Genomic DNA, 13,214 nt, shown 5'->3' with positions numbered 1-13,214 from the left:
TTTTGTCAGATAATTTACAATACCTTTCCAGTGTTAAATTAAAACAGATAGCCTTTTTTTTAATGTTTCAAATATATACCTGTTTGCAATTTATACTGTATATTAAACTCAGTGTCCATGTGTACTGCTGGTTCGGATGTCCACACATCCTGCACCTGTCCACCTAAATCAAATTTCAGCTCATGTTTTGGGAGATGTAATCTGTCACATAACCTTGAAATTGGAGGAGAGGCACCATCAGTCAAAACCTAATGTTTATCAAGAGGCACTTCAGTATGTCTCAACATTAAACTATTTTCGGTCCTCATGTGGTGTAATTGTCAAGGGGTTTTATTTATTATTGTGTTGTATATTGTATTATATTTGTTCGTTTGATTCACTCTGATTACTATTTGCCAAGTAGAAATATCACTTTATGTTTTGAACTGCCTAGAAATTAAAGTTGAGATATCTGTTAATAAATAGACTCATCCCTCTGTCAAAATCAAAGGGGTCGAGGGTCTGTCCATATAAACTTCCCTCATCCACTTGATGAAGTTGAACGCACTTCAAAATGGCGGTGTGGATTCCCAGAGGGGAAGAGTAAATTTTCAGTGCATGTCTAAAAGTGGAGTTAAATGCAGCCCTTGTGTATTTATAGCCCTCATTTTCCCATTGTCTCTTGGGTCTGTATGTAACCAAGTCTGTTAGTCAAGTCATGTTAAGTTCAAGTCAAGTCATCATTTGATTCTGTTTTACTGTCACCATTGTTAAAATATAACTGCACTTGGGTTCACTTCAACTCTGCTCGCTTCAGTCGACTATGCGTTATAGAAATAACAAAGAAAGGTATTTCAAAGCATTCATAGCTGTAATATAAATAACAAAATATAACTATTTTCTCAGATACCCAAGATGCTTTGCATTGCATTTAATATAATAAGCAAACAACTAGATCTGCCATATGAGCCATGAGTCATTTAAGTAGTTTATCAGAAATTCACAAGAAAACCACATGCTTTAAACGAGTACAAAACAATACGACCACATCCTTCCATCCAAACCCCAACAGGCCTCTTTTTAACCCCCACATAATACAGAAAGTAAAAATAAAATAAATTCAGATATATGTGGTAGGATTTCAAAACAAATGCAGAGAGAGAAGTAAAAGTAGGCGGGATCATTTAAAGAAAGAGAAGTGCTGTGATTGGCTCCTGTTTGGGATACTTCCTGAATAAACAAAAACAGAGGAGCACAGCTGGGTAGATTTTGGCCAAGAGCTGAACTGTAGAAGAAGCTGTTAAAAGATACTTCTGTGGGATTCCACCATCCGTCACTGTCTGTGTGTGTCCGGGACAGATCGTCTGGATGTAATCTGCCGTGTGAGTGAGAAGGGGGCATTTCAGAAGGGAAGAGAGAAAGTGAAACTCTTTGCAGATTTTAAAGTTCTTGGGAGGAGTCACACAGGCAGCAAAAACTTCACTGAGAAAGAATGGAAAAAGGATATGAGATTCTCTCAAATAACACGTATACAAATACTGTCAGTGTTAATATCACAGGTATGTAGTCTTCATGGTTCTTTTTCACATTTTTCCCCCTCTGTTAATGTTTCACTGTCTTTTGGATGGGGGTCTTGATATGACTTTAAGTGAGTGCATTTTGAAACTGGCTACAGATTCAGGCAGAACATCCTGTTAATTCAACTTGAATCATTTAATTCTTTATATAAATATGTGCAGTCAAAGCACAGGGGTATCTGCAGGAAATGCAATGACCTCACTGCTAAACAAATGTAAATGCAAACGTACATCGTGTGAACAAACATGGGGTGTCATTCAGCAAACTCAGCACATTTTTGTGCTTTGTGATGCCTGTCCTCTCATTTTCAAGGGCACGATGAGACCACCACTCCAGTGTTGTTATTATAAATTCAAATTAAAAGTATAAATATTAGGTACAAATTTAAAAAAAAAAACTAAAAAAATTGTTTTATTAAACTGAAAATATAAAAGCTAATTCTAAATATTAATAAATACTATAATAGTATGTACAGTATAAATGATAATCAAATATCAATACACCATTCACAGTCTAGGCTGGAAAATGTAATCCCTTCATTAGGGTATCCTTACAACACAATTCATTTGGTGACAAAATTAAATATTTTGGATTTCCATCTGCTAATGTGAGCCATGCTCTTGGTAGTAAACTGTCTGATTATATTTGTGTTTATTATTTTTTGTAATAAGTGTAATATTTACAAATGGTAAAAGCATTATATAAAAAAACAAACTAGGTGAAGTAGAAAAGGTGGTCTTGGCACCAGCCGAAACTACAAAACCAAATTAATATGTGTAATAAGCTATATCCTCACATGCTCAAAAATCACAGCTTTGGGGTGTGAAATATGATGAAATTTCGAAATTCATGAATATCATTAATGTTAATGCTCAGACTGATTGCGCTAGCTTATCTAAACCTGCTAATCCATAGCTAGTGAAAACCATATCAATCGCAAATCAAATCAATTCTCTAATTATTAGCTTGACTGCTAAACATAGTAATGAAAGCCTTAATTAAAAGAAACATCGAAAGAGGGGAAATTACAGATGCATTCATTAATAGATTCTATATCATTTTGTCCATTTAATCATCTTCTGTATTTGAGAGCGGTTATTTGATTCCTCTAATTTAAATACTGTAATAACTCGTTTTCTTTTAAGGTGAAGTAAACTAGTTGGGACTTTTGAAATCCTAGGAGTGAAAGCAATGTTTTCCACACGTCACATTTGACCGGACTGTGATGCAAAACAATGTTCCATCATATATTAGTCATACAAAACTGTCTATTTGAGCAACAACATCCCTTTTGAGATTTTACATTCTCTTTTCCTTGGAGTCAAATATTTTATTGTTTGCAAACATCTTTTGTGCTCTGACTCTGAGCTTCCTGAAATAATACCCTGAGACACTGAGACTATCACTGGACAAGCCACCATTTTTGTTAGAATGTGCTTCCTGTGTAGGTTGTTTCCAACTGAAAGCATAACTGGAAATTGCACTCTTTGGCAAAGTGTTGTCAACATTTTGAAACTCTCTGTGGTTTTAATCTCCATGATTTGGAACAAATTAACAGGATTGCACAATCGACGTTGCCTGCTGACGGAGGGGAGAAAAATTTGTCTTGTAAAGTGAAAGCTCAAATATTTTCTAATAAAGTCAGTTATTGTCTGGTGTCACTACTGATAATTGAGAATAGTAGGCCTTTGAAAAGTGTACATTTCACTTTTAAGGTGTATAAAAAAGAGCATTTTTCAGAGGCGTATTTTGTGGCAGTACAGAGAGGGAATTTTGACGGAGATGCCACATTTTTAGACGCAAGATGAATGTAGCCATATGGTGGAGGTCCGGACCCATGTTTGGGTGGTTCTGCTGGCCATGGTGTTTTTTTCCTTTTTGTGCTTTTTTGCCTCCTGTTCTCGCCAGATGGCTGTCACACAAGCCATTCCTCACCCGCAGTTGCCTAATTTGCCATTATTCTTTTTCTAATGGGGCCATTAACAACATCACTGATAATTGAATCGAAAGTTTCCCTCGATTGGGCCATTTTGGGGTTTTAATGCACATCTGAGACTGTTCTTGCAAGTTCCACTCTTAAGCTGCTTCCGTTCGATTTGTCCAAATCAATAACACAAACGATTATAGATTGTTGGGCTATACTGGTATTCAGTCAGTTTACATATTTGAAAGAATTAAAATAATGTATAACATCAGACAATGAAATTGCCTAATTGTGAAATTGTTTTTTTTTTTTTTTTTTTTTTTTTTTTTTGTATGTCAACTTAACCCTAGGGAATATGATATCAATATGACATTATGGACCTGTTAATCATTTAAAAACTTCAAAATCAAATTAATTATAATATGCCAATTACAATTTCAAATTAACTGCAATATTTACCCAAAATAGGGTCAATGTGTCAACATAGTAAAGATAGCTTGATTGATGATTAATAAATAAAAAATAATAATGATTAATTTTAAAATTCATTTATAGTTTTTTATAGTTATCACCAAAAATTAACAGGTTAAACTGATACTTTATACGTAGAATAACTGTAATAGATCTAACCTTACATTTAATGTAATTTTATAGTAAAATACTGTTACATTTCAAGTTTTTGGATGTGAAAAGTCATTGTATAATTTACAGTGAAAAACAGTAAATTGACATTCCCAGAATTCCCCGCGTGATTCTACACATTTGTTGTATTTTTGTTTAAATAACTGTTTCTTCTTAGTTATTTCTGTGACATTTAGTGAAATGTGTGTTACCATGATTGTGTGTAGTATTTGTGTGAATGATAATGTGTATTAATCTGCTGGTTGGTAAACATGGCAAATATATAGTATTTAATAAACTGACAATCAGGAAAATATAGGAACAGGAATGAGAAACAATAACCAAAAATACCACTTTTAATACAAGATAAAACCCCGAGGAGAAATAAGGGCTTAAAGAGATAGATCAAATTTCTGTCACCATGTTCTCATCCTCATGTTGTTCCAAACCTGTATGAGTTTCTTTCCTCTGTTGAACATAAACGATGATATTTTGAAGAATGTTGGAAACCAGACAGTTGACTGTAGCCATTAACTTCCATAGTGTTTTTTTTTTCCTACTATGGAAGTCAATGGCTACCATTAACTGTCTATTTACCAACATTCTTCAAATTATATTCTTTTGTGTTCAACAGAACAAAGAAACTGGTACAGATTTGGAACAACTTGAGGTTAAGTAAACGATGACAATTTTAATTTTTGGGTGAACTATCCCACAAGTAGAGGTAATGAGGAAATGAAATGAACTACAGGTGAACTTAATCAGTAACCAAGGGAGCTGTAGCAAAGTTAGATGTTGTGGGAAGAAGGAGACGGGAACCGGTGAACATTCAACAACTTTAATAAATAAAATAAACAAACAACAAAACGAAAGTAAAAGACAGCAGCCCGTCACGGACGACTGCTGTCACATATAATAAAACAGGGCGAGTCTACTCAGATAGCAGCTATCCCACAATTCAACTTAATTGTGATGTCACAGCAATGTATGATCTATTAATTATTTTGAGCATTAATCGCATAATAGTGCATGCTATATTAATTATTTTGAGATGTAATCACATAATACTTGTAGCTACCTTATGTTCACAGTCAAAGTTTATACTATTGATTTTTGTGTGTGTGTGTGTGTGTGTAAGTGTGTGTGTGTGTAATTTTATTTTTCTCCAACAGCTCGTACACCTTTAGGATTTTATATATTTTCTCCAAAAACGTATATGCATAGAATGGTATTCTCTATAGTGGATTCCAAGTGAGCAAGGGCTTAGTGGGTTCCATTTAAACCTTATGCACGAGTTCCGCCAGTGGGCACTCGTGCAACATAAGCAATGACGCACATCCGAGTGAACGAGACGGAGGGAAGTTTGCGAGTTTGGAAAATTTGGAGTGGAATGCAGCCAAAGAACTCGCTTCAAAATGGTGGCAGAGATTCCCCCCAGGGGAAGTGCTTAGGGAAGTTTGCAAGTGTATATCTAAAAGCACAGTGGAACACACCCCGGTCCACTTACAATGACAGGGAACACAGGCAAACAGGAACAGGGAAAACAGAACCAAAATACAGTTAAACTAAACTAAACAGAACAGAACATACGTTACACACTGTGCACCTTTTATATATTAGTATTGACCTTCTCAGATTGTGGGAAAGCTGCTTGTGACGATCTTTGATTCATCATGTAACATTCTCATCACCACCTGTTTTTGGTGGTTTTCAGTATATTACAAAGGTACAAAACAGATATTAGTGGTTATAGTAACATTTTACTGTAAATTTAAGTTAAATCTGTAAATCCTGTGCAAAAAAGGGAATCCAGCAACATTTGTGGTAAGGGGATCTTTAATAAATTCTAAACATTCTAAGCCTTCTTTAGGGTTCACAACAGACAAAATGCATGAACATTTTAAGAAAACATCTCCATACTGATTTACTCATACAAAGAAAATAAACAACAGCTAAGCTCCACTCAAGACATCACTGTTTGCTTCCACGCACCTTGTGACCTGGTAAAGTCGCTCCAGATCCTACCTTACTAAAATCTGTTTTTACTGTTAATTTCTGGCAACCACAGCTGTCAGTTTGTTTTACTGTAAATATCATGGATTTTTACTGTCAAAACGATACCTACCCTGAAAGTGGATTTTTTTTTTTTTAAGCCTGAAGAGGGGGTGACATCCTTTGACAGTTTGCCTGGTAGTCTGAATATCGAAAAACTTCCAACCACAGGAAGCCGTAGCGGTATCTACTCAGAAAGCTTACTCTGTATGTTTTTCCTTTCCACTTGTAAGAACTTGTCACTGGCCTAAAAAGAAACACCAAAATGCTTAAAAGAGATGCTATTTTAAGTCTCTTTGCAGTCATAAATATTCTACACTTCTGACACAACTTATCGCGGTTCCTTCAGCTGGGTGCATAAAGTATGAAAAGGAACTTCAAAATGAGTGTTCAACATGTTAGCATATTTCTTTCTCCCTCTCTGCTCGTGTAATACAAACAGAGTAACAGCACTGACATCCATCGGGAAGTTTTGTTCCCTGTCACAAGGTGTTTGGAGACTGACTTCATCCAGTTAGTTCATTGCTAACCTTGTATTATGAGGCTACACATACAGAGACTGAGACAGTTGACAGTTAATTATAGGAGCCATGGATCGCTGTAGACATGTTTGTCAGCTGTATGCCGATTGACTCGCGACTTGTTTATTTTTCAATGCTGCTCCATTGTTTTCTGGAGCTGCTTAGATGAGTCTATTTTGCAACGTGTGAGAAGTGCCCCGGGGCTTGCCATAATGATGGTAATAAGAGAATGCATCCTGAACTGAGAGGGGGAAGAGAGAGAGAGAGAGAGAGAGAGAGAGAGAGAGAGAGAGAGAGAGAGAGAGAGAGAGAGAGAGAGAGAGAGAGAGAGAGAGAGAGAGAGAGAGAGAGAGAGAGAGAGAGAGAGAGAGAGAGAGAGAGAGAGAGAGAGAGAGAGGATAACTGCATTGTTTGGAGGAAATAATTGGTGAAGGTGACCTGATATGTTCATGAGTGAATTACCCACAGTCCTCCTCTCATTTAACCTGCACTCTTACTGTACCACATCTTCACTTCATTCAGTTTTACTGTGACATCCAGCATTGACCTGAGAATTCACCATAATAGAAAATGTGTTGTGTATTTTCAAATATAAATGTTCCATTCATTTTAAGTGCAGATGAATAGGGCAGTGGAAAGCAAACCATCTGAAGCTGTCTTTAAACTCTCATCACATGTGAAAATGTATTTTTCATTTGGAATTCAATACTGAGGCCCTTAAAATCAATTTTAATTATTCTAACTAATCCGTATACAAGCATCACTGCAATTTGTGAAAGACAGAGAGTGAGAAAATAAAGTGTTTAATTCAAATAGAGTGATGGAGACAAACTGAGAGGCAGATCGAGGTAATGGAAGAGACAGAGTGTGATGGTTGGAAATGCTGAGACAGACAGTGAAAGATGGAGGAGTGTCAGTCAACTCTGCTGTGATGGGGACTAGGGAGACTTTCTTAAACATCTTGTACATACTCAAACTCACACAGGTTTGTAGCTGTTGAAGACCATTTCTGTTCTTACTCTCAAAACTCTCAGATGTGAATTAACTAAAGTTGTGGGCAGTGAAAAACCAGATCGGTATTACTTGTGCATTAATGAATATCCATGTAGTCTGATTGTTTGCTTGCGTTTTCATGAACTTTTAGTTTGTACTTCCTTAGGGGCCATTTACACAACACCATTTTCAAACAGAAAACTTTTTATGTGTTTTGGCCGTTTATTTACGGGGGCCTGAAAACGCAAACTTTTGAAAACAGGTTATAAAGTCCAAGTTTTTGAAAACAATCCCGTTTGTCTCCATGTAAACTATAAAAACACGAATTTGTGTAAACAGTTACGTCATACATGCATGTTACATCTTCAGTCTACAGGCGTGTAGTGATTCTTTACAAAGTGACATTGCCACCTACTGGCCTGGTAGCAGAGTACAGCGATTTTAGTTGTTTTCGCTGATCCGTGTCAACAGGGATCGCTTTGACAACGGTGTCATCTGTACGTGTAAAATGCAAAGGAAAAAGTTCACCGTTGTTCATTTTAGTTCATCGTTGTCATGAAACATACCCAAAGTTCCCTGTTTTCCTTTCTTCCATCGTCCCGCTCTTGATTTGTTTCTATAGTTATTGATTAATTAGCCTAGTTCACACCTGTTCATCACTGAGTTCATCACCCTGTGTATTTAAGCCCTTCAGTTTCATCAGTTCATTGTCTGGTATCGTGTTGTTTACGCTGTTACGTTTGTGTTTTCTCATGTTTGGACCACCTGCTTTGCTTTGGGTTACTTTTATTTAATAAGTCACACTACAATTTCCATCTGTTTTCATCACATCATCATCTTTAGACATGCGACGTGACAATTATTTCAAATTAAAAAGAATATATGTTTTTTTTAATAATTAAAAAAAATCTAAGTAATATACAGGTATATTTATATTAACTTTAAAAAATATATATGTTTTATTAAAATATTACTTTTATAAAATGTTTGCTTGTTTATAATTGTATAGTATAAAATATATATACAGTGAGGCTTAAGTCTGCCAAATATGCTGCAATATGTTTTGCTAACGCTATCTCACGACCAATTCGTACGAGTGAGTGAGAATTGCCGTGAGATCGGGTTGGCTTTGCTGCCAAATATGCTACAACCAAGTAATGAGTTAAGGGTCTGAATATGTCTGCAATGTGTGCTTTTTAAATATTGTTCATTATCATTATAATTATTATTTGCTTTGCATTTAAAAGCATTTTAGCACCAGGCTGCAACATAAAAAACTGTGGGGAAAAAAGGGTCTGAATAGCCTACTTTCTGAATCCCCTGTATATATTGATATTTTACATTCATTGATATTTTATAATAATGTTTATTTTAATTATTGCCTGTTTGTGTACATTTTCTTTTACACAGCAGCAGTAATTCATCAAATGATGATTAAATAATGGAGAAAATATATTATAACAATGTAGTCATACACACTTTCTGCATTTGACAATGATTGCCCACTTAGAGGATGGATGTTGGATAATTTGTAATATTTAAAAAAAAAAAATAATAATAATAATAAAAAAAAAAATATATATATATATATATATATATATATATATATATATATATATATATATATATATATATATATATATATATATATATATATATATATATATATATATTATGGGCATATTTTTGCTGTTAGCTGATATGGAATGGTTCCTTTAGTCAATGGGGTGCTAAACAACACTAATGCAAATGCACAATAAAATGCAAATAAATAATGCTAGTAGTGCATTTCATTTAATGTATTGTCAGTTTCATCCTCAGACTATTACACACTCCCTTTGTACTTTTATAAAGGCTACTGTGGTATCTCATGTTTAACACATGCACAAACACACATCAACCACAAAATGACCACCATGCCTGTAAGGGAAATAACTGTCTAAAATCTTCTTGAACAGCTTAAATTTCACACACAGTCTCTAGCCTGTAGCGGCAAAGCACTCTTGCCGCATTATAAGTCTGGTTCAACCCTGGTTTGACAGAATTAGGATGAAAGGAAGCATTGTGAGGAACCGGTAATATGTCTTATGACTGTAGACATCTAAAGGAGCACAGATAGCCACGTTTGCCTGGTCAGTAACAATAACTGCTTACAAAGGAACGAGAAGATCCCAATCAAAGCCTGTACATGTAATTAAAAGGATTTGGTGCCCAGCGAGGGTCTATCTGCAGACCCGAGGCAACAGTGTTCATCGAGAGCTGAGCTGAGAGAGACAGCAGGCCCTGAGACAGCGCTTTATGAGAGCTTGAGACGAGTGCTCTGATGACAGGTTGTCTCCCACAGAGGAAACAGAGCCATGGGTTCAAGTTTGGGCTTCAAAGCCCCTGGTCTGAGCAGATAATCGAAAGGCATGTGAGCTGGAAAATGTAAGGCTGAATCAAAGACTTGATTACTATTATAGCAGTGGCGCCTCAGGCTAGAGGTGAAGATGATGGTAGCTTGCTTTCTGACACCTTTTATGCCCATTAGATGTTCAGTTACATCAGAGGCAGTGCTGTGGGCAGTCATTTGGTGAACACTCCTGGGGCTGATATTGTGTATGTTGTTCCAATTGTTGGATGTGCTTATGGAGGGAAGTGTGTCTGCTTTATAGGAACTCATTATATAGAAATGAATATAAATAAATTTATATTCATTGCACAATGCTTTTAAAAAGACTAATGTATTACATTAATGAATATGAAATGAATCATTAAATAATATATTATAAAATACATGTTTTTATTTGAGTAAGCAACGGTTTGAACATATGCACTATCATTCTGAATATCTAGTATATCTGAATATCTATCATTCTACAACATTCTGCTCTTTCATCTCACAAATTAAATTAATTAGAAAATCATTAACAAAATAATTTAATGTTTGGTGTCAGTTTTTATGTTTTTGAAAACTCAAACCAGTAACTGAATGATGTTTCAAATGATTACTTAATAAAATAAATATATACATTATAATATATCATATAATATTTCATGTATAAATAAACAGACACATTACTGGTCTTTTTAAAAGCATTAAATAATGAATATAAATTAGTTTATTTATATTTTATGAGTTCCCATTTAATTTAACTAATACAACTTAAGTTGTCTCATAAAGCTCCACCCCAACATTGTGTGAGGAAATTTAATTTGTCAAATATTATCTCCTCAGATTTGCCAGGGACCCACAAGGCCTCCATTTCGACCCAAATTCTGTTCCATCTCCAGTCACACTCAGTGTTATAAAACAGCTGAAAAACAAACCTCAAATATTTACTCTGAGCTCAGCCATGTTAATTTCTGTCCTCGCCATATATTATATGATTGTATCATGGAAAATACGCTCAAATTTCAAGAAAGGCTTTGTTGGTAATTTTGGGGATTAAAGTGATGATAGAAGACAGCGAAGAAGAAATATAGAGCATATTGGTCGCACACAACCATGATTCCCTGAGGGACAATCTTTGCCTTTATTACATCTCTGGACTCACTGTGTTATTTTCTCTCTCATGCTCTCTCTCTCTCACTTACACATACAGACTCAATCTCTATGTTACTTAATCACATGGAATTTGTGAGACATGGACAGGGCTTTGCAAGGGCCTTTTTTTTACCGTGTGTCTTTGTATGTTTGTTTGCTTGAAAAGCTGATGAAATTCCTGTGAAACCTATAACTCTTCCCTGGCCGTACACATTTTAGTTGAACTGAATTGGTACTGAGAACCAATAAAGGATTTTTTTTTTTTTCTGCACACTCATTTGAGGGCAGGAAATGAGAAGAGATGACTGGAAAATACAGAACGCTAAAAAGCAGCAGTTCTGCCCAGCCTGTGTCAGTGCATGCGTAGGAACTTCCTTCAGAGATCATGATGAGGTCCGTTTAAGGCTGAGACGAGAGGAGGAGTTGAAGGGATATTTCACAATCAAGCAATCCCCAGGCTAGAACTGCCTGTGGTGAATTGAACCCTGCTGCTTCCCTTAAACACCACTTTAATATTAGCAGGAGAAATGATTTCTAAATGCTATAACAATTTATAAATATAATATTTTTGCACATAGATTCTGATTTTTTTTTTTCACCAACATACTACATACTCATTTAGCCCATGAGGTAATACATTTTTTTTTACAACAGCCAGCTTTAATATGTGTCCAAATGATCCTGTTATGGAGAGCAGGTTATGACACATCATAAGATTAATAAAGGGAATGTCATCACTCAAGACTCCGCCTTTAATTGATGTTTTAGGGAAGGACATGAATTGCTCAGGGCCGATTAGATGATGCATCTCTCTGTGAAGTATGTAAATGTATACAGTATACTCACTCTCTCATACTCACACATATATTTGTATATGCCTATAAAGGGTTGGTTGGGGCATGATGACTCCCCCACCCACCTTTTTTATCTCCTGACCATAGATGACACACAATCTCATCTCAGCACTTTTGATGATTTGCTACACTATTTGTAATTTTGCCATTTCATCTGATTATCAAAATTTGTGAGATTTAGTCAGCCGAAACCGTTTTGAGGTAAAAAAAAAAAGAAAAAAAGAAAAGTGATCTATGATATTGAATTACATTGAATATCAAAGTATTTTATTTGTTAATGAGCGACTTGCTGAGACATTAATGTTTTTATGTTTGTGGAGTAAAATTTATAGTTTTTATTTTGAAGTAAAAATATAAATTAGACCAGTTTAGGGGCCATCTTACCCCTCTTTTAATATTTGACAACAACTAAATGTTTCTATTTTTTCCTACAATAACACATTGACTGATGCATCATCATCCTGCACATGATAAAATTTAAAATTTAAAAGTAAGTCCACAATGTTCTTAAGGGGGGCATCTTCCCCCATCCTACCATATACACAATGAAATGTGTACAAAACGTTCTTGTTTACAAGGATATATCTATCAGAGGTCGTTAGACTTCCGCATTGTCCATCATTTTGACGGACAGGGTCGTATAAATTCCGTCATAATCTATTATTACACTTCATTTTATTTTTCATATTTTATTGATAATAAGAAATTTACAGGCTCTTTTTTTTTTGTTCACATTTTCATTTTTATTCACAAACAGGACAAGCATTGGCTAGATTATGCATTTATTTATGAAGAGAAATCGTGAGCCACTTTTCAGGTTTCATCGTGAATGTTTGTCCAATAAATCGCAATAAGCTTTGTGTTTTGTTAATTTTGATATGAAACAACGTCTTTCAGGCTTTCAAATTCTGTCCATTAAATCACAAAATTTAAACAATCAATACCGTTTTGGCGCTCTTTAATGTGGCGCGAGAGATCACTGTTCAAGCGAAGTGAACCACGAGTGAACGCGATCATCCCTTCTCCTTTATGTTACAGAATGAAATAAACATGATTGAACATCAGAAAATATGTTGAAAGATACAGTCCAACTTTCCGAAATCCGTACGTCTCTCATCTATGGAAGCGACTTTTTATCTCACAATTGCGAGTTTACACCTCGCAAT

General features: G+C 35.3%; 1 protein-coding gene across 1 annotated transcript in view; it reads left to right on the top strand.

The window, feature by feature from the left end:
- Positions 1 to 1,199: 1,199 nt before the first annotated feature.
- Positions 1,200 to 13,214, top strand: part of LOC308699320 (uncharacterized protein) — a 134,590-nt gene continuing 122,575 nt past the window's right edge. The window contains exon 1 of the mRNA XM_081380044.1: positions 1,200 to 1,538. Within this exon, the coding sequence (XP_081236170.1) occupies positions 1,472 to 1,538 (67 nt within the window). The 5' untranslated portion in view covers positions 1,200 to 1,471. The remainder of the gene's footprint in view (positions 1,539 to 13,214) is intronic.

The sequence above is a fragment of the Scardinius erythrophthalmus genome (assembly GCF_964197995.2).
Source record: "Scardinius erythrophthalmus genome assembly, chromosome: 12".
Taxonomy (NCBI): domain Eukaryota; kingdom Metazoa; phylum Chordata; class Actinopteri; order Cypriniformes; family Leuciscidae; genus Scardinius; species Scardinius erythrophthalmus.
This window is presented reverse-complemented; position numbering and strand designations above follow the sequence as displayed.